The 27,587-nt window shown below is 45.7% G+C and overlaps 3 protein-coding genes across 7 annotated transcripts; 2 read left to right on the plus strand and 1 right to left on the minus strand.

Annotated features, from left to right (window-relative positions):
• Positions 1-1,838: 1,838 nt before the first annotated feature.
• Positions 1,839-3,824, plus strand: opa3 (outer mitochondrial membrane lipid metabolism regulator OPA3). Its single transcript, XM_035623756.2, has 2 exons — positions 1,839-2,019; positions 2,846-3,824. Exons 1-2 carry the CDS (start codon positions 1,878-1,880, stop codon positions 3,169-3,171), a joined length of 468 nt encoding a protein of 155 aa, XP_035479649.1. The 5' UTR covers positions 1,839-1,877; the 3' UTR covers positions 3,172-3,824.
• A 334-nt stretch (positions 3,825-4,158) lies between these two features.
• On the plus strand, positions 4,159-14,092 carry hnrnpul1 (heterogeneous nuclear ribonucleoprotein U-like 1). Of its 3 annotated transcripts, none has more exons than XM_035622163.2 (16): positions 4,159-4,302; positions 4,803-5,061; positions 5,474-5,920; positions 6,539-6,752; positions 6,904-6,977; positions 7,388-7,527; positions 7,824-7,923; positions 8,024-8,136; positions 8,303-8,569; positions 8,865-8,987; positions 9,075-9,203; positions 10,957-11,125; positions 11,898-12,170; positions 12,377-12,522; positions 12,631-12,894; positions 13,184-14,092. In XM_035622163.2, exons 2-16 carry the CDS (start codon positions 4,836-4,838, stop codon positions 13,298-13,300), a joined length of 2,802 nt encoding a protein of 933 aa, XP_035478056.2. In that variant the 5' UTR covers positions 4,159-4,302; positions 4,803-4,835; the 3' UTR covers positions 13,301-14,092. The 3 variants fall into 3 exon arrangements, with proteins under 3 accessions (XP_035478056.2, XP_035478058.2, XP_035478057.2); XM_035622165.2 differs by having other exon boundaries at positions 12,634-12,894; XM_035622164.2 differs by having other exon boundaries at positions 4,171-4,302; positions 4,807-5,061.
• Positions 14,093-14,147: 55 nt separating this feature from the next.
• On the minus strand, positions 14,148-27,140 carry rasgrp4 (RAS guanyl releasing protein 4). 3 transcript variants are annotated; one of them, XM_035622167.2, is made up of 17 exons: positions 26,633-27,140; positions 21,655-21,827; positions 20,511-20,622; positions 20,232-20,294; positions 19,960-20,091; positions 19,709-19,850; positions 18,672-18,845; positions 18,443-18,559; positions 17,595-17,870; positions 17,409-17,489; positions 17,041-17,145; positions 16,817-16,926; positions 16,542-16,692; positions 16,393-16,429; positions 15,977-16,108; positions 15,702-15,889; positions 14,148-15,216 (listed from the first exon to the last, which is right to left on the minus strand). In XM_035622167.2, the coding sequence occupies exons 1-17, from the start codon at positions 26,647-26,649 to the stop codon at positions 15,106-15,108; spliced, it is 2,121 nt and encodes a 706-aa protein (XP_035478060.1). In that variant the 5' UTR covers positions 26,650-27,140; the 3' UTR covers positions 14,148-15,105. The 3 variants fall into 3 exon arrangements, with proteins under 3 accessions (XP_035478060.1, XP_035478059.1, XP_035478062.1); XM_035622166.2 differs by having other exon boundaries at positions 18,672-18,938; XM_035622169.2 differs by lacking the exons at positions 20,511-20,622; positions 21,655-21,827; positions 26,633-27,140 and having other exon boundaries at positions 18,672-18,938; positions 19,960-20,087.
• Between the last annotated feature and the right edge of the window lie 447 nt (positions 27,141-27,587).

Genomic DNA, 27,587 nt, shown 5'->3' on the forward strand with positions numbered 1-27,587 from the left:
TTCTTTTTTTTTATTTTCTGCCAGGTGTATGTGTTGATATGAATTATCAGTGTATTTTCATATAACTTTGTAAAACGATCTTGTGGGGCAAATGTGTCTATGTATTCTTCTGTCTTCTGTTTACACAGCAAACAGCACACATGGTAACAAATACAATACTTAAACGTAACAAGGGGTAACTAATGGGGATTCAGATTACAGTCTGCGTATAGCCTACCCTGTACTTACCCTGTGAGTACATGTAACAGATGGCATAGGCTACTTCTACTACCACACACACACACACACACATACACATCGAACCTCAACAACATGAGAACACCTCTTTTGGATTTTACTTGCCTCAACATTTGGAAGGACAAACTTAAGTTAACTCACAGCTTGCTGTCTGAAGAAGAGGCCTATATTAACCCAGGGCCGGCCCAGGGCATAAGCGGACTAAGCGGCTGCTTAGGGCCCCCTGGCCACCAGGGGTGGGCCGCTGTCACTATAGGCACGATACGACCATAGTCAGTCAGACAGTTGATGGAAAAGGCAGTAGCCTATCAAGTTAAAGATTAAGGCAATGTCACAAACAAGGACATGCATGACTAATTTCACTGATCAAATCCTTAGGGCCCCTATAACCATATATGTGTTTTGTGATTAAGTGTTTTGTCGAGCTATTTAGATTTATATCCGGGAATGAAAGGAGGCTGTAAAAAAGTTGAGCTCGCACCTTGAAGGGGCTGTATGGTCAAACACAATCCGGGAGAAAACTTTCAACTGTTTAATGATTTCAAAATGATCAACATGTGATTTACACAGAAACACAAGTTATAGGCATGTCAAACAAGCGTCCAGAAGCTGATGAGGCGAGACAGTGACAACCTACCTATTTACTGTTTGCCCTTATCATAAATACTGTTATTCATGTTCCTGTAAAGTTTAAAATGGTGAAAAGGTGAATGAATAAATAAATAAATAAATAAAACAAGAGTTGTGCTGGTCCAGCAATGACATTTGTATATCTTCAATGTATCTGCTGTTTATGAGAAAATGTTATATTTATGATAATAAAGATGGAGGTGAAGTTTCAGGGCCATCTGGTGGTGCGTCAGGGTACAGCGCAGATCCTCTGCCTCAACACAACTTCAGATTTGTATACATGTGTATTAGTATGTGAACTTGGATGCAGATTCACAAGCAGAAAACACTGAAATATATAGAAACCATCATCTGGAATTAAAGGGGTTAAGGTGAGGGTGGTAATGGGGTTTAGGGGTCAGGTTAGTGAAAGTCGTTTAAAAAGGTTTATCTGAAAAAAAACAAAAACGTCTGACATTCCACCCAGTCTTCCAAGGAAAACGCCCTATATCTCACCATCTTTTTCACTTAAATGGGGAAAAAAAGCTGAGATCTGAGATTTAAAGACATAATATTATGTGCAGTCATACTTTTAAAAAAAAATCCTAATATTACGAGAATTGAAGTTAATTTTAGCTTTTTTGTCATTTTAGAAAAGGGATATCAGAAGATCCATCTTCTGCATCAAAGAAAGGAACGTGGAGCACCTTATTAAGGTATGCTTTCATATAGGTTTAACAAATAAAGAAATACTTATTATTTTGGCACATCAAGTATCAGCACATAACAATTGACTGTACAATGTACATAAATAGTGAACTTGTTCCTGCAGGAATTTTGAGTAAATGTAGCAATTTGTATACAATTATGATTCTGAAAAGATATTTCCTGTGTTTTAGTTTTTTTGGAGGGAAATATAAGACATCCTGATTTCGTACCAGTTGGTGGCGGTAATGCGCCATTTCCTTTTTAACCAACCGTCAAAAAAACCTCAAAGAGGGAGAAGAAGAAGGGGGAGCGTTTCCGCCAAGATGGTTGTCGGTGCCTTCCCTATCGCCAAGCTCCTCTATCTCGGAGTGAGGCAGATGAGCAAGCCTGTGGCGAATCGGATTAAAGCGGGAGCCCGGAGAAGCGAGTTCTTCAAAAACTACGTCTGTCTGCCGCCGGCACAACGTGAGTAACCGAGCTAACGGCTGCCAATGACCGCTAATGTCCCGTGTCCGACACCCGGGCGGTGGATACATCAGGAAGGGCTGCAACAACCAATGACATTGTATCAGCCAAGGCCGCTTACCCAATCAGATGTATAGGTTTATGTGGTCGACCAATAGCAGCCGGGAACGCTCTAAGAGGGCGGGTCTTGTCTGTCATTGAAGAGGTTGTATTGTAAAGCCTTTGCTTTTATCAGGACAGGGCACCTGTCTCAGCGTTTTTCAACGCAAGTCCTGTTCACGGAACGATATCAGGTGGAAATGTTATAGTCTAGGCAGTGAGCTCTACTATTTACGAACTCTGATTTTGTTAAAAACACTGCCAAAGGGCAATAACATACCATAATATTTACACTGCCTATGTTTGTTTGAGTGTGTGCTTTGTGCTTGTTAGGGTGGGATTTTTTCCACCGTACTTTATGCAAAACAGCCTCTCAAACTCTAAATATTCACATTCATTTGAATTTATTCCACACAAAATGATACCCAACAACCAAACAAATAATGAGGAGGGTTAACAAAGCAAAATATTTAAAAAAAACCTGAGTTACTTGAGTTTAGAAAACATTGCTTGTGAGATTAATTGTTCTTTAAGCTTACTAATAATTTGTCCCAGGAATCCTACAATGAAGTTAATGGTACATGCACAATACATATGACATGTGAACACATGTATCTCTGATTGTAAATGCATTTGCACATGTATGCAAATTTGAGCATGAAACAAATCTTGTATTGAAAGGCTAATTTCCATGTGCTTGTGTACTGTATGTTCTCTGTCCTCATAGTTTACCACTGGATTGAGATGAGAACAAAGATGCGGATCATGGGCTTCCGGGGTTCCGTCATTAAGCCGCTGAATGAGGACATGGCTGCAGAGCTGGGCGCAGAGTTGCTAGGAGAGGCAATCATCTTCGTCGTCGGTGGTGGATGTATGGTGCTGGAGTACAGCAGGCAGGCCGCTAACTCTCGCCGCAAAGAGGAGGAGCTGACTGAGACCCTCACGGGCCTACAGACTCAACTAGCAGAACTGACACTAACCACAGAGACTTTAGATGCTCGGCTGCGAGAGGTCAACAGACAGCTGCTGTCCTTTCCTGCCCCCAATAAGTGATTGAATGAATCCGTTGCTATTAGCATGGCACTATGTGTTTATCTGTGTGTGAAGGAATAAGAGTGCACAAACATAGTTCAGCCACATGAATAGCCTGATGACTTCACACATTGTCCTCTAACCCCATTAAATTGTGTGAAAGAGGTGGACATGAGCATGTCAGTGCGCTGTGGATTTGGTTTCTATCATAAACTCGTGTTTTAAAATGTTTTGTTAAAGGGGGGATTGCTATGATATTCATAGTGGATTTCTGTGGGTCGTCTCACATGTTCATTGTAAGACTTAACTGTATATAAAGATTTACAGTGGAAGGTGATGGTAACCCTAAAGTTAATATATTTGTTGACAGCTCAACATTACCTTTCATTTCAGTGATCTTCATGGACCGTAGTAATTTGGCAAACAGATTTTCACGATTCATTGATTACAGCTCGGACTCTGGATTATTTAATACCTCTAAAAAAACAAACAAACAAACTAACAAGGACTTGGTCACATCATTGGATAATTGTGGACAGTATCTGCCCCTACAGTTTTGTGTGGACATGTCATACTGTATTTACACTGTGAATCCCTTTGCTGGTTCATGTACACAGTGTGTGATGACAACTGTAAAGGGAAGGTGTCAAATAAAACTGTATGCTGTCTGTTAATGGAGTTTGTGTCTCATTACTCACAAATTAACAGAAGAAAAGAGATGGAAAATTAAAATTTGTACTGTATTAAAAAATCCCTTGTGTGTCAGCTACAGGCTCAAGTGATTAAGCAGCTATGTTTATAACACTACATTACCCAGCATGCCTTCTATTTAAACATCAGACGACTTCCTACAGTATTTTTTCTAAGTGCAGAACGGGTATCATAAAACCAGCCAAGTTAATTTGTCGCCTCCCCCTTACATTCTGATTCCAAAACATAACTCAGCATTACTTGCTCGGTAAACACAATCATAGGTTTACTAATAATTGGGAAACAATACGTTCAAAGTGTAAAAGACTCTTTGGCTAATACCACGTGAGTGTGCGCGCGCAGGTTTTGTTAACTTCCGGTTAGAGGTTGCGACGCTAGGGGACGGTAGCGAGTCTTTGAACTATTCGGCACTGTTGACCCGCGCAACTGGGGTGAGAAGAGGTAGGCCTCAACACTATTTTTGATCTTAACTGGCGTTATACCTATGTTAGAAACTGTGCAGCGTATGCATTGCATACGTGACTTCGACGTGAAAACACAGTGACGGTTTCAACTCGCATATTTTAAGAGCTTAAGTTACTTGTTCTGCATCATTTGGCTGGACGCTGGCTGCCGTTGGGCTAAGATGGCTACCAGCGTTAGCCACGTAGCGACAATCTGAAGCTAAAAACAACTCCGCAATCGATCCAGGGTTTGTTTCCTTTCACAAGTATTTACGCATGCATGGGTTAATTATGAGCTGGGAATTCGTTGCATATGGCTCTATAATGGAAGCAGGTACATTGGTGCGGTATCCATTCAACGCGGCTAACCTAGCTAACCAGCTAATGTAGCCTGTTTTGCTGAGACTACCGCGCAACAGATATCGATTTGAAAGTAAGCAGGGCGCCATTTGTTGTTAGCCGTACTTGACAATTCTCTGCTTTCCCCTCTTCTGCTAGCAAGTTAACACAGGCAAGAAACACTTGGGCACAATGAGTGTTGACGTGAAGAAACTGAAAGTGAACGAGCTGAAGGAGGAGCTCCAGCGCCGCGGCCTGGACACCAGAGGCCGGAAGGCAGACCTGGTGGAGAAGCTGAAAGCCGCTCTCGAGGCTGATGTTCAGGCTGATGCCCCAGGGGAGCAGGAGGGCGAGATCCGCCAGGACTTCAAAGACAACGACGAAAACGAAGATGGGGAGGATGCCCAAGAGCAAGAAGGTAAGCCCCGTTGATTGTTTCTGTAGGCTGATACTCTGGTCTCTTTGTCACCATGTGTGATATGGAAACGTAGAGTACATTGACTCCACACCGACATTGTGCATGCTTGTAAGGTATATGCATTTTTCGCTCTTTTTGAAAGAATATTTATATTCTTGTTTGACACAGTAAGTCGTCATTTAACCCATCCCGTTGAATATGTAGGCAGGACGATTCATCAGTTATTTTGGTATGAGCTTTTTATGCGAACCCGTTTGAAAAGGTCAAAATGCATTTGCCGATGAGAAGGTAAAGAGATGATTAGGTGAAAATCTAATTCCACAAGGCTGCACTGAGTTTGTGCTTCTTTTTTTGTGAGTAATGTGTATTGAGTGAGAAGTAAATGTTTTCAATCTCCGTTTTTCATTTGCAGACGAAGCTGAGGACTTTGCTGATGATGACGGGGATTGTGATGGTGAAGAGGATATCCCTGAAGGTGATGTCCCTGACAGTGATGTCCCTGACAGTGATGTCCCCGAAGGTGATGTCCCCGAAGGTGATGTCCCTGAGGAGGATGTCCCTGAGGTTGATGTCCCAGAGGTGGATGTCCCAGAGGAGGATGTCCCAGAGGAGGATGTCCCTGAGGAGGATGTCCCAGAAGAGGAAGTCCCCGAGGAAGAAGATGAGGGCAGAGATTCAGGTGGCTACTATGAGGAAGAGGAGGCAGAAGTCGAGCCTTACGAAAGTCAACCAGCTTCAGACTCAGGCCACAGCATGCCTGACTTCACAGCAGATGTCGACATCCACAAATCTGACACAATGCCCGAGCAACAGACTGAGCCTGTGTTGGAGCCAGAGCAGAACAATGAGAAAAAACAAGGTGAGTTTCTGCAGTTTCAAACCAAACACACAATACGCAAAATAGAGTTGTTTGATCTGAAAGCTACTTCGTGACACATTCACCATCATCAGGGCAGTGAAGATGAAGGTAAAAATAACGTTGTGTTGACTGAGAAACCTGCCACATGTAGCAAATTTTTGCTCATATGTCAAGGCTGACATAATTCTGTTCAAGGGCCACAGAACCCCCTTTAAGTGACGTCACTACTTTAGTTACTTCATTGTGGAAATAAGCAGGGGTGAGAGCAACGTGATGTAATGAAGAAAATAAAACAGAACCACAGCAGGATCAAAGGCCAAGCATGTTTTTTTATTTGGGCTATCGGGATGCTCCATCCACCATATGCTTATTATTTAAATTTTTACTTTTAATTCAATAATAGTTCAGGAGGTGCATATAAGCTGTCTGAGATATTTACAGTCAACTTGTGTTTATATTCAGCCTAGCCCCAGGTAGAGACATGAGGGGGACAGAATATTAGAAACACCTCTCCTCTACTTTTAAATCACAGCAGACACTTTCTTTCTGATCACAGTAGATCATACTGTTGTAACACCGAACGCGTTGCACACTGTCATTGTTCATGTCTAATTTTAGAAATTAAAGTGGAGGTCAAAATCGAAGACGACCCCGACGCCGCTGGAGACAGAGGGCCGGATGTTCATGAGGAAGAACAGAAGCCTGGGCAAGATGATGCCGGTCAGGCTGATCAGGTCAAAGCGGAAGGTGATAGAGGTGGAAACTACAGCCGCAAGAGACCGTATGAGGAGAGCAGGGGCTACGGCTATTATGAACACCGTGAGGACAAGAGGTATGCACATCACAAATTGTGACATTTGGAATTCAGACTTCCAGATGGTGTTCTGAATAACCACAACAGTATGATACACCATCAGCAGAATAAGCGAAATACATGTCACTGAAAATGGCTGTTAACTTCATACTCTCTTGATATTGTACAGATCCCGCACACCACAACCTCCCGCTGAAGACGAGGAAGAGAATATTGATGACACTCTTGTTACAATCGATACATGTAAGTAAAAGGATCAAAATGGCATCTATAACGGGGAGATCTTTTGAAAATCAATGCGTGGTGGTCAGTGGTGATTTTGTGTTGGAGGCCACAAATAAATCTACGAATGAGGAAACACGTATAAAAAATCTTCCCGTTCATTATGAAACTGTAGCAGTTCATGGGGACTTCAGCTGAGTCCGCAGCCCTTCAATGTGGCACAGGTCCAAATTCTGTTCACATTGCTTAAAATGTAGTGGCCACAAGCGGTTGGAGTGTTCGGATCCATCCTCAATGCATTCACATCTGTACTTAGAGCTGTCCACTTGTGATCACATCACAAAAGACTATAACAGTGCATGTTTAAACACTGTTTTGCATTTCAAATGAGAACGAAAAGACACTTAAAATCTGTTATTGCTCCTTTTCAGACAACTGTGATCTGCACTTCAAAGTGTCCCGAGATCGTTACAGCGGATACCCATTGACCATCGAAGGCTTTGCTTACCTGTGGGCTGGAGCACGTGCATCACACGGTGTCACCCGGGGTCGGGTGTGTTACGAGATGAAGGTACAGTAGTAGCTGGCTCTGAAAGTAGACAGGTGTAGATTTCACACACAAAACCACCGCAACGTAGGTAAACGCGGAAGAGAAGTTCATCTGGTAAAACATGGGTCCGCTGTAAATACACCATGTCTGTATACAATGTGCACACATGACACTATGGTCCCTTATTCGTGAGACAGTCTTTATTATTTCTGTGACATTACACTTTTGGCCTGACTTGTTCCTTTTTATAGTGTTAAATATTCCCTGTAAGTTTTCTCTGGCCTTGTTTTTGACCCGGCTTGTCTCCCATTCTTCAGATCAACGAGGAAATTCCCGTGAAGCACCTGCCTAGCAGTGAGCCCGACCCCCATGTGGTCAGAATTGGATGGTCCCTCAACCACTGCAGCACTCAGCTTGGTGAGCGGAGCAAAAGGCCCCGTCGATGAAGACGTTGTTTGACAGGGATGAATCTTTGCCGTATCAGATAAAATTTCATTTTCCTTCTGACTTGTTTTAGGTGAGGAGCCCTTTTCCTTTGGATATGGAGGAACGGGGAAGAAATCAGCTGACTGCAAGTTTGCAAACTTTGGGGAGAAGTTTGGTGAAAACGACGTCATCGGCTGTTACATTGTAAGTTTTGGCAACAGAAATTGAATTACTTCATTTTGCTTCAACTGCATCGTGTAAAGATGAATTCCTTCTCTTTGATCATTGATCATAGAAGTTGATTAATTCACAAATGCCTTTAACCAGTATTTATAGAATAATATCTACCCTGTCATAACTGTCATTTTAGGACTTTGACCAAGGCGACGAGGTTGAGATGTGCTATTCAAAGAATGGCGTGTGGTTGGGCGAAGCTTTCCGGACAACCAAGGAGGAATTGGCAGGTCGTGCCCTGTTCCCTCACGTGCTGGTGAAAAATTGTGCCGTTGAGTTCAACTTTGGACAGAAGCGGGAGCCGTACTTCCCTCCACCAGAGGGCTACACCTACATCCACAATCTAGACATGGAGGACAAGATCAGGGGCACCAAGGGGCCTGCCAGCAAATCTGATTGCGAGGTAGGGCTGCACTGAAAAAAAGAGAGATGTTCCTCGTTTACACTCAATCTTGGAAAACATATTTACACTTTTTTCAGTTTAAACATTTAAATTAAATTGTTTTTTAATTCATTTTTAGAAGAAAAACAAGAAGACCTAAATATGAAATGTTTGTAACAAAACTAATCTTAATACTTTGAGAGTAATTTAAAGACATTTTTCATGTCAGACACATTTATGTTCCATTTTAATTGGAAAATGGTCTCATGAAGTTAAAATTGATACAGAATTAAGACATTTTCTTTTTGAACTTCAGATCCTGATGATGGTTGGCCTTCCGGCCTGCGGAAAGACTACTTGGGCCATTAAGCATGCAGAGACTAACCCCGAGAAGAAGTACAACATTCTGGGCACAAATGCCATCATGGACAAGATGAAGGTTGGTTTTGGGCCACCACCACCCCCAAATTATTACCCAAACTGTTTCACAGCCCGTTATTTTGTGTCTTGACTATTTGTCCTTCAGGTGATGGGCCTGCGTCGCCAGAAGAACTACGCCGGGCGCTGGGACATTCTGATCCAGCAGGCCACCCAGTGTCTGAACAGGCTGATCGAGATTGCCGCCCGCAAGAGACGCAACTACATCCTGGACCAGGTACTGCCCTCCCACCCACACTCTGCTCTGATTCTCGCCACAGTCAATGTGCCCTGATGATCACTCTCTCTAATGGAATATTTATTTATCTTTCAGGGTGGCTCTGTGTATTATAGAGTAGAAGAAGCATTGATCACCCTCTTGTCACTTGCTTTGTCATGCATTGTTAAAGAAAATGATTAATGGCTCTCATAAGTGACAGAATATTTTCATGTTTTCATCCCTCAGTATATTTGCACTTGCTATTTCTTGTCATAATACAGTATTGTTTGTCTTGTGAATTTCAACAATGTACAAGTAAACCATGACTATGTAAAGATGTTGAGAAACAAGTAAGCTCTGACTGGTGAGTAAGAAAAACACCTTCTGTTGCTAATTTTAATAAGACAAGAGTTGATAGCTTTGCTAAAAGCTATTTTTCAGTGAGATACATGGAGCTTTTGAGTGTGTGTTTTAATAAATTGACCCGAAAGGTAAGTAATGACTAACAGCCTCTAGATTTTCAGATCCATGAGGTCTGCAAATCTGATAAAAAGGTAGGTAGGTCTGGAGGCGGACGCTTGCTTTTCATTGGACACTGTGAGTATGTGCAGGTGAGTTATTATCTGTTTGTTGTTGTCTTGACTGGGACTAGAGTGCGTGTGAAGATGAGGTAAGTCACGGTAAGTGTTTGAGGGACCCATCAGAAGAGCAAGCTTTAGAAGAGAAGTGTTCAAATCCAGAAGTACCGATGGTTTTAGTTGGGTTGGTGTATGAAAGGCAGAGGTTAGGTGCAACATTGGGAATCAAATGAAATACATGTAATCATTTTCCAAATTCGGTTTAATTTTTGATTTGACATGAGATATCTCTCAACGCTTTGCCCCCAGAAACAAAGACGTGCGAAGGCTTAACATCATATCACGGTGGCAGCACAAGCTCTGTTCAAATGCGTTTTCTTGAAGGCACATGGCAGTTTGATTTGTGAGTAGCACCTGTACATTTGCAGGTTGACCCTAGTTTGTACTTGCTTGCATGTATGGTGTTTAAAATACAGTAGTGGTATAACATGTGGGATTTTATGCCGATATCGCACTTCAAGCCAATTTAAGGAGGACGTTTGTGTTTCTGTAGTATGGTATACTGATGCTACACTTTTAACATTTAACGTTCACACAATGCAAAGTGGCTAGAATTTAGAGGACTAAGTCATGTATTGCGTAAGTTAATTTCTTAATTTCAGCATGTAACCAGAGGGAATCGGACAATACCTCTTCATTTATGAGAACTTTATAGCCCGGGTTATAGTTTGTAATGTTCCCTTTGTCGAAAATTTACACCTACACCATCAGTTCCTTGCAGATGAACAAAGTAATGACTTCAACATAACATTTACAACGCTGTAAATTGTCACCACCCGAAGAGACAACGCGATAAGCAAGAAACATTGTGTTTATTATTGAAACTCGCATATCAAAAATGATGTTAGGCAACTTGAGGAAATGTACAGTATAGCCAGCTCATGTTTTTGGGGTCCCTCAGTGTTGACAGTTACCTTTCATCAGTCATTGGGCACGTGGACGCGCAGACTGCGAGGTAAGTCTGTGGAGTGACGAGAGGCCGCTTAGCACTTTTGAGTAAAACCGTAGACTGACATCAAAGCCAAACCTCTCTCACTTCATTATTGCAGGGTTCCAGCTTCCCTCCAGTGGAAAGCCACTACAAGTAAACAATAACAAACAAGCTTCTACTTCTTTCTTGTCACCATTGCTAGACAAATGTATATGGATCAGCAAGGAGACGAAAAATGCGTCCTTTTGAAGGTTTTCAACGCAAGGCTATTGTAATTTGTCCCACGGACGAGGATTTAAAAGAACGAACATTAAAGCAAACCAATGAGCAGGGGAAGGATGTGCCCGATCATGCTGTTTTAGAAATGAAAGGTAGGAACGCTGTGGAAACAATTAAAACACCAGATCTACTTTTGACTTTTTCTATGTGTTGTCTAAAATCAAACTTGGAAGATGCCCCCCTGCCCCCTTTCCCCTATCATAGCCTTTGGCCAGATATCAGACCTGGACATTTTCTTTAAACAGTCCATATGAATTTAATTCTTCCTTATTTTTGCCCTCTATCTGCCACTTTGCCATTCAGCTTCTTTCTAACGCACTGCAAACTGAGACTCTGAGGCCCCGTTGAGCTCATGTAATCGAACAGATAATGTTGCACACTTGGCTTCCCTGAATAGGATATTTCCAAATGGCAAACTTGCAAGCAGTCACATGCTCAAGTTGTTGGAAGTGACTTTGTAATCGCATTACATCAGCAGTCCTCGGTTTGCAGTGCCGTTTCCTCTTCACACCAACCTTCTAGTTGTCCTTTTTGTGCCCCTCCCCACCTCCTCTGAAGTCTCCTCCCTCCCCTGTGTCTGCTTAAACAAATGTTTCCTCCATGTTCCCCTGGAGGTAATGTTTGTTACTTTTACCCTGCCCTCTGCTTTCATATTATCTGCTCACAGTTTTCTTATGATTCCTGTTGCCCCTGTATGGTAGTAATTATTTTCCATTTTGTTTTCCGGTGGTGTGGCTGCTCTGGTCTTCACTACAACCCCCCCACCCCTCTCTTTCTCTCTCCTCTCTCCACTCTCCATCCGTCTCTTGCTGGATGGACTGTCTCTCTCCTCTCCTCCTGTGGTCACCTCTGTCACTCTCCAAGCCAACTTTACTCTCCCCGAGGCTTGCGACTTCCTGGAGGCGGTGTCGTACAGCGAGCTGCAGCAAGACGAGGCTGAAAAGCTGCTGAAGCAGTACAATGAGGAGGGCCGCAAGGCCGGCCCGCCCCCTGAAAAACGCTTTGACAGCCGGCAGCCCGGCTTTCGCGGCCGCGGTGGTGGCGGCGGCGGTAGCTTCCAGCGGTATGACAAATTCGAAGGATCCCGCGGCAGCTACCAGAATCGCAGTGGCGACGGGGGCAGTGGCTACAGAGGGGGTGAGCATGGCAGTTGATGTTTCTGATCACTTAAAGTTCTAGTATGTTGGTTACATTCAAATCACAGGGGTTGAGATAAAAAATTAAAAAAAACCAGCCCTTGTATCGGGTTAGCTCTGTGATGTGATTGTTATAATACATAGTATATTTTCAACAGTGAAGCTGTTTATATTGCTATTGTAACATAACGTTTGTTTATGTGGCAGGCTACAACCGTGGTAGCTATAACCAGAATCGTTGGGGCAACAGCTACCGCGACGGAGGGTCTGACTCACGCAGCGGGTACAACCGCAGCCAGCAGTCTGGAGGAAGCTACAATCGCCCGGCTCCTTACAAGGGAGGATACAGCCAGGTATTCACTTACGACCCTCTATGTATGACAGTTGAGAGACGATGGGAAGAAAGCACACTCATTTTAAAAAACGATGAATCAATTATCTTTGCCTCTTGTTCCCCACAGCAGGGCTACAACCAGAGCTACAGCCCCGGGTACAACCAAGGCAGCTACAACCAGAGTTACTACAGCAACTACAGTCAGTACCCAGGATACAGCCAGAGCTACAACCAGACACCCGCCACTGCACAGACGTACAACCACCACCAGCAACAGCCGCAGCAGCAGCAGCAAGCGCCTCAGCAGCAGCAGCAAGCGCCTCAGCAGCAGCAGCCGCAGCAACAGCAACAACAGCAGCAACAGCAGAGCTACAACCAGCAATATCAGCAGGTAGTTGAAGAGTTAATGAAACGCTTCCCGTCTCCGCCTCTAGCTTTTACAGAACGATTGACAATCAATCCAAATGAGATGGTTGAGTGAGCGACGGCGTTGTCAAAGGGCGTGGGTCTGTACTAGGCTACGACACCAGGACCCCCAGTTGAAAGTGATCAAGATTTTATTTGCGTATTCACAGAAAATAAGTTGACCAAAATGCCTGGGGCCTTTTGGTAAACGACTGCATCTTTCCAGTGTATTTCCTGCATACTCCTAATGCTCTGTGTCTCTCTCTTCCCTCCAGTATGCTCAGCAGTGGCAGCAGTACTACCAGAACCAGAACCAGTGGAACCAGTACTACAGCCAGTACGGCAGTTACCCTGGACAGGGCAGCCACGGCTCATCTTCCGGTTCCCAGTAACTGTGCCCTCAAACATGTACCTGCATCCACTTGTGTCCTAAACACCTCTGACCTCTGAAGCAAATTGATTTTGTACAGTTCCGCACAAAGTTCACCAACCATAAGTCTCTTTAACCTCCATTCTTCACCGAACACAAATTGTATACAGTTTGTCTCAATCATGGTTCTCCCCCCCCCCCCCCCCCCACTGAATTAAGTCTTACTCCACGCGGTGACTGTGAGGTGGATAATAGATAAATGAATGTTATCTATTATGCATTGAATGTGGACGACTGTTGAACTGCAAACCACATTTCCTACAGGTTGAAGAGGTGATGGTGTATTTCGATTGGATGCATAGTGTGAATAAGTGACTGCAGGGATAATACAGCAACACCTGAAAAATTTCACGTTTTGAAAAAACTTAACAAAGAACAAAATGCATGCTTTTTACCTTCATGCCCCCCCCCCCTCTCATCTGCTTGCTTTTTATTTTTCAGTTACCGAATTACATAACTCTGTTTTACTCAAGATAGAAATCAAACATTATGGAACATTTTTTATAGGTGTTGATACCGTAGTATTTAAGCATTAATCCCATCTCTGATTGAGAAGATTTTGCCACTCCTGTTGAGTAGTTGTTTGTGCAGGTTTTTGTTTCTTTTAATCACTTTGTGATTGCTGTTCATTGAGTCCAGTAGTTAAATCCCGTTATGTCCAACCCCATTTTTTTCTACCTGAAAATGAAAATCTGACGACCAGTTACCCAAGCTGTCTTTTTGTCTTTATACAATAAATGCAATTGTATACGCCTGTTGATGTCAACTTTTTTTTTTCTTCTTCCAGCGAGTTTTGGTCAAACACAGCACATAGTTGATGATTTATTATTTTTGTTGGTGCGTTTTTCAACAAAATATAAATTGTGGACAAAGAATAAAACAAAAAAGCATTAAACTGAAAAGAACTTTTGGAGCAAACAGTCCCAGTGCAGTCCTGCTGAACCTTGAATGAACTAGCAGATACCTGAAATTCAAAACATTGATGTCAGGGCTGGAAATAAACATTTTTTCTTCGAACTGGTTAATGTGGCTGATGGTTCAGGCTTCACAAGCTCCTTTAACTTTTTACAAACCAAACACCTTTGTTACTAGTGATCGCAATAAAAAGTCTGATTTTCAACTTATGGAAATTTAGAAACAAACTACATGAAGATGACATGGTAGCTCTGACATCCAAGAAAATCCAAGGAAGCCAGTGTTGCAGTGAAGAGAGGGCTGCAGTGATTTGAAGACCTGTCTGACCTGATGTAGCCTTAGACAGAGGAACAGACTGCCGTCATATCACCCAAGGTGAAGCCAGTGCCAGTTGTCCTACACTGTAGCTGCCAAAGTGAAAATAAGTTTTAACAAAATGTTTACTTTAGTGTTAACTTCCGACCCTGAATTTATGATGAGTATGTTTGATCAGGAAACGTGTCTGTCTGTAGGGTGTCGCACTGAAAATGACCTTATGGATTGAGGTTCTGTGGAATCTTAGCACCGGCGGAACAAGGCACATGTTCTAAACAACACAATGAGGTGTTCATAAATTACAGTAGAATAGGAGGTTTGAGGCCTAAACAAGAAACCAAGCTAATAACTTGACAAAAATAAAATTAAAAACATGTCACGAACATTACTGAAACACGAAGGAGTCCGTTTTTGTAGCTACTGGCGCTCTTCAGTGAACGGCCGGTAAATGTCATGAGTTCGACAGCGGCCTGACAGCTCTGTCAGGCGTCTGGGCGTTCAGTCCATGCTGGGGAAACGTCAGAAGACGCGAAGCGCTCAGTCTGGCTCTCTGCTCTTGTCTTTGTAGAGATGCAGCTCCTCCATCTTCTCGTGCAGGAAGGAAACGGGCATGGAGCTGCCTCGGCTCCTCGGGGGCAGCGTGTTGACCTGGGCAACGGAGAAGAGACACATTCACTGTCAAATCAGACCACGGGCCGACAAAAGCATCTCACACATGACATCGGCGGTGAAGAGCCGGGGAGGTATGTGATCAGTAAAGGGAACGCTTTCTGGAGGAATGTTGGTTTTTTTGAATATGTCAAATGTGTTTCTTGAATTCTTTGATCTGCAAAAACAAACACAAAAATCCTCCTTTTGTATTGATACTCAGTTAAGAAAACCAAAGCAATTGGTGGACACAAAGAAAAATTATTCATTGGTCCAATTTTGTTGTGTTGTGTTGTTGGGGATTTCAGACTAGACATCCAGTCAGCCCCACGGAGAGAAAAACACGAGTGCAGGAACTTTTTTCTTAAATTAACATTTACAGGCAAATTACAGTATAGTGTCATCTACATTTAAGCTTGTGTCATAACAACTGACAGTGCTTGACATCCCTGTCCTCCTGCACGATCACTTTTTGCATGTCTCACCTTTCTGTCTGGGGACGCACATACAGGAGAGTAGTGGTTGTTCCCCCTCCTGTCCCTTTTCTGGGGCGTCCACACTCCGGGGTCCGTCTGCGTGGAGCAGTCCGACAGCGCCGAATTGCCGGCGTTATTTTTCTCGTTGTGTTCCGTCTCGTTACTCTGGGGGAAGACAAAGGTCTCCTCCTCGGAACCTGCCGGAGAACATTACACGGTTAAGGGTGTTCGGGTCATTTCATAGGGAGGGTGGTCTGCGTATATATGGCGATGAAAGGACTCACTCCAGCTGTTGCCCTTGGTCTTTAAGTCAGGGGCGGGGGTGCACGGACAGGACCCCGTCGTGTTTTTGTGTCTCTTCAGGCACTCCATTCCCACCAGATCTCGGCAGTGTCTGTGGCAGTTTACCCCGCAGTCTGAGGGACAGAGTGCTGAGACTTTGAGAAAAGAAGCGCCTCCACTTAAAGGATCAGTTCACTTAAATGAATAAAGGGCTGTGAATTCAACCCCCCCCCCCCCCAAATCACTTCTAATGTGAATTACTATTTGGCAACGAAATGCAACTGGGGGTTGATGAGAAAATGTTTCTTTTTTGTTTAAACTTTGGCAGAACTGAACCTTTAACTTATTTGACCCCATGCTTGCTTTTCTGCCATAATATAGATTGTCATTGTAGTTGTCCATCTCCGTCCGATCTCACCTTTACAGTGGTAGCCCTGTTTGATGAGTCCCCACAGCTACAAGAGGACAGACAAGGGAAGTCATGTTACAGTTTGTTTGACCCCCCCCCCCCCCCCAACAAAAAACCAAACAGAAAACCAAAAACAGAGAAAGTGTAAGGATACTAACAAAGCCTCTACACGTGTCACAGAACGTTGGCCGCTTGTACGTGGTTTCCTGGAAGTTGTGTGCGTCCTTGAAGTTGTAGCCCAGCTTGGCACATATAGACATTCCCCTCATGAAGTAAGAGGTGATGTCTTCACGGCTGATCTGTCCCTCCCTGGGTTAGAAACCAGAGTGGGTGAGCGCACGTTCCGGATCCATGCAACGCACCAACTCAAGTTGTGTCGTGTCTTCCCTTGCCGCGGTGGGAGGCCTCTGTGCGTGTGTCACAGCTTCCTCACCTGTCGGTCTCGTGCGTGCAGAAGGAGAAGGGGAAGTTGGCTGCAATTTTCTCAAAGTCCTCCAGCAGAATGTAGCCGTCTTGGGTCTGGTTGTAGTTTTTCATGATGGACTGCAGGGGGCAACAGAGCAATCGGCCACTCGTCAGCCGGCATAGTTCTGCTTATTGCCTGGCAAGTAACAGGGAAGTGAAAGACGGGAGGTCGTCGCAGAGTCACATACTCACATCCACCATCTGCTTGACGTGTTTCGATATGGTGGTGGGGTCGAGCCTGGGGGTGACTCCCGAGCCCCACTCCGCCACCACGGGCGCTTTCACTGGAGCCACGGGCTGCGGACGGACAGATTGGACAGCGATGAGACGCCAAGCGGACGCGTACAAGACAAAACAAGACAGGCGCACGCCCACCACATAACACGCTTCCCTAACGTACGGCTCTTTGATGTGGCTCGACTTTGATGAAATTCGGCACTGAGCTGGTGCTTTCGTTTTTCGAAGACGTTACACCCACTGACAGCACGCAAACGCCCCTGCTCGTGTGAAAAGGTTCGAACACGCTCAACCTTAAAGAGGAGCAAGTGGCACCCACTGACCTGGATCTTGGGGTTCTTGGGTTCCTTGGTGTATGAGAGCTCATAGATCTCATCCTCGGTGTAGTATAAATCTAGAGAGAGCTGAAGCATTAAAAGAACATCATTTAAGATGTTCCTCGAGGAACTTTTTTTTTTTTTTTTAAATTCTGAATGCTTAGACGTCATCTCCTCACTTGTGTCTCATACCGTGAGCAGGTGCAGGAGGTCTTTGTTGGCCTCGAAGGGCGGCGTGCAGCTGTGGGTGGCCAGCAGGTCGTTGATGTTGCTGTACAGGTGCTGCAGCTTGCTCAGGTTGATCTTGTCCTCGTCCACGTAGTCGGGCAGCGCCTCGTTCAGCGAGATCAGGTCCTTCAGGTGGACGCCCAGGATGGGCACCTTGAAGCCGCTGCACTCGTTGTAGAGCCGCCGGTAGTTGCTGTAGTTGCTGCGCGAGGAGAGCAGCTCCGTCATCTCGCTCAGGGCCTGGAAGAGGGGGGCAGGTCACAGGGAATTCATTAGAGGTGCTCCTGCCGACTGTCTATTGTTTTGGCCTTTTGTGGTCAAAAGACACAATTCCTTCAGCATATCAAAAAAAAGGTATCAACAACCTGGATCCAATATTTTCAGACTTATGCAAAAAAAAAGGCATATGCAAACAGTGAAATTGCTTCTTTTTTAAAAAAAAATGTTACTCTACAGTGATCTTCAATGTGAATTGTGTTTTTTTTAGTTGAAGTTGAAGATGTTGTTGCCCCCCCCCCCCCCACCCCGCAAACACACACAGGAAGTGAAAATGTCACCTATACTGAATAATTCTCCGACCTGCTGTTACACCCAAACGCATGGTCCCAGATCTCAGCGGGGTCAGATGGTCTGAGGTGACAAACATGTCGAACAAATCGTTTCTTGTTTAAAGGGCGAAAGGGAGTCGTGTCAAAGTTCAGGCAGGAGGTTGACTCAAGACAGAGCAGAGTCATCAGCGTACGTAGGCTTGTGGCGAGGTGGTCATCAACACGCCGACTCCTGGTTGCTGTTTTGTGTCATGGGCGAAGTACCTTTGTGATGTCGGGAGGCAGCAGGTTGGAGGTGTCTTTGAGGCGGGAGATGGAGCTGTGACAGAGGCCTCCGGTTACTGCCATTAGAGTGTTGAAGTTTTGCAGAGACCTCAGCTTCTACGGAGGAGAGAGCAGAGTGAGTGAGTGAGTGACTGACGGCACTTTACCAAACAGAAACCCCCCTCTGAGACAGGCTTTGTGAGAGCTTTCTCCTTTCGGCCCAGTTTACCTGAGCCACGTGAATGAACTTGGTGAAGACCTGCGCTCTCTGCTGGGCCGTGTGTCTGCTGAGGATCATCAGCTGGACCCACTGGGAGACTCCGTTGCACATCATGACCGACCGCTCCAGAGACGGGTTGTCCCTCACGGAGCCTCGCACCAAGTAGCTGCGGTAGTCCAGGAACTGGCCAATCAGAAGGCAGCGGTCAGGTGGGAAACAACTCGGGCCCGGAGCTCCGCAGGGTTTAGGCCCAGGTGAGCGAGGGAAGCGGGAAAACTGCATCCACAATTCAACCCAGCCACTTTCACCAGCTTCACCAAATGTAGGATTTCGCAAAAACCAGGTCATGTTTTAAATACTCCTAACTGCTTTTCTACGGAAAGAGAAAACCACTCCGACAACATCCGGAAGGACCGCGGCGCTTGACTTTCAATAATACAATACAATAAGACCTTATAGCAGGTTTGAGTTTGAGGTGTAGGTATTAATAAGTTAATGGCTTCGTCGAATGACTTGTTTCCAGATAAGTGGTCAAATCATCCATTGGATCTTGCTGATAAAATGCTTTGACATGCTAAAAATACAAAGTGAGTAACGCTGCAGGAGATATAATTCACCAACTTAAGGAATTCCTCACACTGTCTATCTGACAACCTGAAAGTTCCGTTTGCAAAAAAGTTACTCTCACAGAAATCAAAAAGACACATCACAGACACATGAAACCCACTTAATGATCTCACACTCACCAAACCCCTTAGTAAAAACGAAACAGTCCGTTCGTTTTTGGAGTAACTTGATCATGTGAAATTATGTTTCCACTATAAATTGTCGCTGCAATATCATGTCTCACTTTATCAGGAGATCGGTTGTAGAGAGACATTTGGCCTTTTAGTAGCCCTGTGGTCAGTTGAGCATGTTCTTTAATCTTCATGCTGTGAGACTCTCTCTCTTGTGCGCGTTTGTCTTGGGAGCGGCGACATCGCGGCGAGGCCTCATTAAGCAATTAGAGAAGCGGCCAATGGCGAGGGGTCGACCACTGAACTCACCGACACGTTACAGAAGTTCTTGAACTCCAGGTAGCTGAGATGCTCCGCCATTTCATGCGGCTCCATGTGGTCGAAGATCAGGGACACCTTCCTCTTCTTCACCGAGGGCGAGGGCGCCTGGGATATGTTCACATGGGGGCTCCTGGGGAAAAGAAGGGCCGAGGGCACAGGACAAAAGGAGAGCCGTTTTCCTCAAAAAACAAGAGAACTGCGATTGGCCAGGATGGCGAACGAATCGAAGCGGGGCTCACGAGCAGGAGGTGTCGATGAGCTGCGAGTGCGTCTCCTCTCCGTCTGACCGAACCAGCGCCCACAGGTCCCCCATGGTCTGCTCGAGGAGGGGGTCCGCCTCAAACACGGCCGGGAACTGGCTGATCCACTGCCTTGCCACGGAGCAGGACAGAAACTAGGTTTACTAGCCGCAAATGGAGCAGGGTAGCCAGTTCTGTCACACACACACACACACACACACACACGCACGTGCCAAACGACGCGCGCGCGCGCGCCCGGTGTCCTCACTCACCTGACAAGGTGGCAGACCTGTGGCCGCCTCAGGCCGCGCCTGTCCGACGGACAGTCCTTATAGGTGAGCGGAAGGGTCAAGGATGTCAACACACTTTTGCAGATAGGGCACACGGCGACACCAAGGGATATACACACTTTCGAATCTGCTTTGGCGACGAGGAGCGCAGAACAAAGCCTCGGCTGTTTCCTGATCTGATTAATGCCCGCGCGCGCGTGTGATCGGGAGGCAGCGCGCCGGCCGGACCGGGGGGCCGCACCGAGCCACAGTGGAGGATATAGGGTGAGAAGTTTCTGGGCAAACGTCTGCGACGGGACAACCCAACTGTGCATCATCAGCGTCACGTGGACCAGCTGCGAACCTCTCGGGCTGGAAAGCTTCCCATCGGAATCTGCGAGGCGGAAAACACAGCAGCGCGTCACAGAGGGAGGATGAATGTGGACAGGGACAACGACAAACCTGCAGGCAGCGCCGGGGCTCGCCGGGTGTGTGTGTGTGTGTGTGTGTTTGTGTGTGTGTGTGTGTTTGTGTGTGCGTGTGTTTGTGTGTGTTTGTGTGTTTGTGTGTGTGTGTGTGTTTGTGTTTGTGTGTGTGTGTGTGTGTGTGTTTGTGTGTGTGTGTGTGTTTGTGTGTGCGTGCGTGTGTGTGTGTGTGCGCCAACTGTGACCTTGGATAGTAAACACAGAAAAACAGAAGCAGCTCATTTGAAATTCCTTTCGTCATCCATGATGTCACTGTCTCACTGGTAAAAGGGGACAAAGTCCAAAAAGAAGGCCGACTCCCGTGCGATTGCGGGCATCACTTCTTTTGCACTCGGTCTTTCACACCCTCAAGTGTTCGTTTGCAGCAGGCCTCTCCGTCTGTTCGACGCAGCATGTGCGTGCACGTGATCTGCTTCGTAAGGTTACACTACACATTTTAGGTTTTTCGAAAAAATGCCACTTCCCCTTGGTGGCGTGTGGACGATTCAGGTTTTTCCCATTTGTGCAACTTTGGCATTCATTATTATTCTTGCCTTTGAGGACAAGGACAGATACAGCAGGACATTGCTTCTTTTTTCAACAGTGGACATCTCCAAACCTTGACAAAGGACAAACTATCTGTATGCTTGATACCGACGGGGAAACCCGGGCATGTTTTCTTCAATGAAGAGGGTGAGACCAGGGAGAGAGGAGAGAGACTCGAATAGTTTAACAGTGCATGGGAATAGCTAGTTGGCCACTGCAGCCCGACAGAACAAAGCTTGATTGTATGAGACTGGCCTTTGTTTCCCTCCCTCCCTCCCTCCCTGTCAGTCCCTCTCACCCTGTATTACCCCCTCACTCTCCCTCATCCCTCATTTATATAACCTGGCTGCGATGAAGACTGACGACACATGACAAACGCCGGGCACACATGCAAACACGCAGAGGCCGAAACTGACCAAAGCAGTTCAGGCAGCGCTGTATGAGCTCATCCAGGCTGGCAGCGCTGGAGATGGGGGGAGAGCTGGGGCTCTGCAGCGCCCGGCTGATGTCCTGAGGACTGGGACATGTGTTCCTCCTCCGCTGGACCAGCTTCCTGCTCTTCAGCACAGCAGGGCTGTCACTGGATTTCCTGAGAGACATACAGAGAGAGAGAGAGAGAGAGAGAGAGAGAGGGTGTATAAGTCGCCTAGAAATAAGTAGAGCAGAGCGTGGTGAGGGAGCGCAGGTCAGCATCTGAGGAAATGCAGCTCCCCACATCTGATAAGCTGTGCTACAGTGCTGCAGCAGTCTGAGCCATCCCGCGCACACAGGCAACCTGCAAACAACCGGTGACAAACTGATCCGACACTTGAAGCCACAGAGACGTATGCAGGAAAAGAAAGTCACAATTCTCGCATTTCAGCCTCTTCAATGTGAATTCTTTTATTCTGGTTTCGTAGCTCCTTTATTACAGAAAGCTGAATGTCTTTGTTTTGCGTACAAAACCTCACCGTGGGGCTTGAGAAACTCATTCACCACCGTTTCATGGACCAAACAATTATCAACAGTCAATCAGCTGCAATCCTAAGATTAATGATAATGACGACAGTCACTCTTTGCATCAGCTTAGTGTGGGTTTTTTTTAAAATGCAGGTGACCCAGTTGAGGGCTGCAACATTTCTGGTGTAAGTTGCCAATACTTGCCATTTGCATTTGAAATATCAGCACAGGCCTCGATGCATACTGCGGGGGAGCTACAGTATACCCTGACAATCTGAACGTCAGGCTGGAAAAGTACACTTTTACATCACACTCGGATGAGGTCACACACCGACAGCAACACTAATTTGCAAGTCATTGTAATTCCCCGGCGCTTTTTCTCGCAAAACCCAGTTGTTTTCAGCTCCTGATATGGTTTCGCACGCTTTCAGTGGAAGTTGCCAACAAGAGGAACCTGGACGTAGAAAGATTTGACACAAGTTGCTTCGGGTCAGACAGACCACACCGTGGGCCGCACCCGACACTGAGGGTGGTGGACTGACGGCGAGCGTGGTCGGCGTCACTTGTTTCATTTCTGCAGGGGTACCGTGGAATTACACCTGTTCAAAGGAGACTCATTTGTTTCATGATCTGATTAATGCTTCCTGTTCACATCAGAGGCTCCGTATAGCAATGTCTGACTGTATTTCACAATAACCAGTAACTGACTTTTTTTTTACACTTAAACTGTCTTTTGCTTCAGTTTTGCAAAAGAGTCGAGGGGGAACACTTTGTAATCCAGATTCAACTTAAATGAAACCTGGTCATTGTGTGTGTGTGTGTGCGTGCGTGCGTGCGTGCGTTTGTGTGTGTCTGTGTGTGTCGGTGTCGGTGTCTCTTCTGCAGCAAATATGACATTACCAAGAAAAAAGTGTGGCTGACGACAAGTTCCCTGAATGACCAGACTTACATCCCCTTCTCTTAACCTCTGTGTGTTTGTGCAGCTCATTTCCACAGCCCACTCACATTCTACACACAAACGCGATGCATTGCTCGGCATACACATGTATCCACACTCCAGTCACATAATAATAATAATAATAATAATAATAATAATAATAATAATGGCTGTACAATTTGTACAACACATGAACGGACACTCGTGGACGCATGGTTTCGCACAGGCGTACAAGGTGACATTCTACCTGATCTATTTATACCACAAGCTGCTCTCCTGCCTGTATGTGCTGCTCCATCCAGCCGTCACAGGTTTCTGGATTCAGAAACCCGGATGGGGGGAGGGAGGTGTCAGTGATGAGCCCATCTCTCTGGATCCTGGTAGTCCACCTCTGGTCGGCTGGTTTGGTTTGAAACCTGCTGGGCAACAAAGCCCCGCCTCTGGCCCTCCTCTCCGCCTCACTACACCGGGTGGCTACTGGAATCAAAACACCAACACCGAACAGCACAGCATGTACTATCATGGTCTGTTTTACATAAACGTGCAGGCAAGCCCCAACAACACGCGGAGACCTCGGCGGAGGAAGCCGAACAAGAACACTGAACACGTGCCATGGGATTATTGTGTGACATCCTCGCTTTAAGACAAATTGAAGGACTCCAGTCGTTCCTCTATCATTAGACCCTCGGCACAGTTATTTGTAGTACAGGCTGTAAAGCCATTTGTGACATGGGCATGACTTTGGACGATATAAATAATATAAATATAAATAAGACTCCCAGTTAGATGAGAATATTAGCCAACCTGTTGTCGCTCAGAAAACCATTAAACAATGTTAAAAAAAAGAGGTAATTTCATCAAACCTAAAACAAAGTTGTCTTCCTAAGCTTATCAAAAAGATTTCGAACCTGACAACGGAGCGGCAACACTGAGCAGATTGCGAATCATTTGTGAATGAATACTTTTCTGTACTAAACAGGGAAACTAAGTGAGCATTCGTCATGCACAACCTAATCCCCAGCTCCAGAGGCTGATTCATTATCCATCAGGGCTCGGGTCCACTGGCCTTTCAAACATGACTGGTCTTCAGATCATAATCATTCAATTCATTCATTCAATTTTGCACTGGAAACATCGATGCATAGAAAAGAACTATGCCTATAGTATCAAAGTGCAGTCTCACTCTCGTTTGCGCGCGCTTTGCATTTCTACACATATAATCTCCAGGTGTATCTTTTAATCGTTTGAATTCAACAGCGTGCATACTAATGTAGTAAGCAAAAAACAAAAACAAATGACGAATTCACTGTCAAACATTTTGCCAGTTAACCTTCTGGCTTGTGATGGATTGGGTTGCTCATCTCGGTGCCCTTTACAAATTGTCACTTCTCTCTCTTTGACTCAGACTGAATCCAGATGTGTCCGTCAGCGCAGTCACGCAAATGAGCAGACACGATGGCAGCTACAAAGCAGAAGTGCTGATGGGGAAATGTTATTGATGTCATGACGTCTGTCAGGGAATTTCCCCCAGAGTGCTGAGCAGGTAATGCACAGCACAGCATGTTACTGATCTGTTTTCTGCGAAGTGAGCCTGACCAGAAGAGGAGGCCGAGTGTTGTTGGTAAATACAGGGCGCATGTGGTGAACTACCTTGCAAGTCTGAGATGGAGGACAAATGGAGTTACTGTTTGGGCATCTGCATTTCAAATTTTTTCCCCAAGAGTCAGTCACAAAACGTGGGTAAATATAAAAAATGACACTTCTTGATTTAACAGCGCGTCCGTCAGTGCGACTCGAATGTGAAACAGGAAAAACCCTGTGTGCGTGGTGATGAGGACCAAAAGTCTATAGGTTCCTTTTTCTTTCTTTTTTTAAACATACATTAACTTGGGTCTGGGTCCATCATAATACTGATTTTGTGTTTAAAAAAGATCTCCCACACCTCCTCTGCCCTCCTGACTCCTCCCTCACCCTCTTTTCCCCTCTTCCTTCATCCTCGCTCTATTCAAGCCATTCAGAAAACAGCTCCCCCCCCCCCCTTTGGAAATACCCAACTCACTCCCCTTCCCATCCGTGTCAGGACTCCTGGCCACAGATCCACTCCCCCCCTCTTTTCCCCCTCGCTCGCTCTCACACTGGCGGGGGGATATGCAAATTCCTCTCTTTCTTTCCTTAATTGATTAATTGAAGCCAGGGCCCTTTGAAGGCCTTGTTTGTGAGCTGCTCTCTTTTTTGGTGTCCTCTTTGCTCTTCGCTCTCACAACCTGCGTTCTCGTTCCCTCGGCATGGAGGGGATGCATCTACGGCGACGAGCGATTCAATCGTTTGGCCCGACGTGAAGCCACTGCAACAACCAGTGTTGAAAATCCACGGCAAACATACATAGACCCCATAACTCTGATCTGTGAGGGGAGAGACGTGTCGCGTGTGCGGGACTGCAGCCACGAATCTGTTACCGGACTACCTGTGCAACTACAAACACACACGCACACACACTTCCTGTCTCTTATTCATTAAGAGACATCTTTTCCCTCCTTGCTGGCAAACGATACATAGATATATATCTTTTAATATTCGTATTCATACTGTTCTTTCTTCAAAAAAAAAGCCTCATTCAAGTCGAATGTCTTTGTGATTTTCATGTCACTTCTGTTCCCTCGCAGCTTTTTTGATTGTTCATTTGCACGTCTGTACAGAGAGAGAGAAAGAGAGCCTTGCATGCAGCCATGTGTTAAATTGAGGATAGCCTCTCCACTGAAGGAGGGAACTACAGTGACATGGCCGCTCCAATCGGTCCACCTTAAACTCAGGTAGCTAAATCACACATAACACCGGTCTGACTTCCTTAACGTTCAAACTGATAAGAGCTGCGGTCACAAGTACAGCAGAAAAAAGAAGAAAAAAAACGGAAACACAACTCATAAAACATGTTGTCTCTCATCAGCATTTGAAGATCAAAATGCATGAGAAGAACATTTGTGAACTGAGAGTTTAAATTAAGTGGTAGCAAGACAGAACAGGAAAGCAGAACACAGTTCCATGGAAAGGTGAGCAGGCGGCGCTCAACGGGCAAGTGCAACTGTTGAATGTCAGGGCTCGCTTGTGTGCAGTACACACAGATAACTGGAGAAGTTGATAGTCTTCACTCATATGCGGGTCAAGGACTGTAGCCTGTGACTGCGTGCGAGTGTGTATGTGGGATGTGTGTGTGCATCACTTCTTTCATTTTCAACACAAAGTCTGATGTCTTTCTCGCCAAAGCACGCTGCCTAGATTCAAATAAGTGGCAGAAAACACACACACACACACACACACACACACACACACACACAAACTCACAAACTCACACCGAGGGGGAGTAAATGCCCCGGTTTCTCTTCAACTTGCCAAGAGGCTTCGCACAAACCACACTGCATCTCAGATATAACCTCAAGGTTCACACATCTCTGCGAGCGGGTCTGAGCACCAGACTCTCAGTTTTGATGCACCCTCTTTCGTTTCTTTTTCAGTTACAGTACCTCTTGGTCTTGTTCATTGCAGGGCTCGTCTCCTCGGCGGCACTCCTCCTCCGCTGGTGATCCGCACGGGCATCTGAGCGTGTCCCTACAGCTCCATGGTTGACCCTCCTCCTCCTCCTCCTCCAGCTCCTCTGTGTCCTTTATGTGTTTATGTGCCCAGGACAGCAGGAGCGGGCGCAGGACAGAGAGCTGCTGGGGGTGAGGGCTTCCCACCTACCAGTCATCGACTACACTGAACTGCAAACGCCTTAACCCTGCTTATCAAACCACACGGTGTGTCACTCAGCTCTCCCTCTCCCTCTCCGCTATCTGAAGATATCTATCTACTAAGCCGCAAAGCAGACTTCATGCTCCCTCTGACTACAAACAAAGCTGACATGTTAAGCAAAAAAAAAAAAGCCTCAAACACAAGCTTCAAAGTGAGGCGCAAGAGTTAACAAAAGTCATTCACTTGTCCCTGCCACATTAACAAGTCAGCATCTTAAATGGAGGAACTGGCTCTGACAGATAGGGGAACTCACACTAGTTTCTGTGTGTGCGTGTGTGCGTGCGTGTGTGTGTGTGTGTGTGTGTGTGTGTGTGTGTGTGTGTGAGGGAGGGGAGAGAGAGAGTCAGAGAGAGAGAGAGAGAGAGAGAGAGAGAGAGAGAGAGAGAGAAGAACACAAATGGAGTACCAATAGGTGTCGGAGGATGAGAGTTACAGAGAGATAGTGATGAGCAATCATCTGAGCACCATCAGCGGACTCCAGGAAGCGACATCTGTGGTTCTTTTTTCAGAGGCATAAACGTTGAATAAGAATGGGCCGCACCTAGACGCCACCTCGCCTCGCCCGAACTTGGCAAAGGAATCAGTTCCTGAAAATGAATCATTCGGTGTCTCATTGTTGAATCCCGATACGCGTCCCCACTACTTGGTTTGTTCACCCAGGGGTCTCTTTTTTCGTAACCCCCTCTG

This window comes from Scophthalmus maximus, chromosome 11, assembly GCF_022379125.1.
Source record: "Scophthalmus maximus strain ysfricsl-2021 chromosome 11, ASM2237912v1, whole genome shotgun sequence".
Classification (NCBI taxonomy): Eukaryota; Metazoa; Chordata; class Actinopteri; order Pleuronectiformes; family Scophthalmidae; genus Scophthalmus; species Scophthalmus maximus.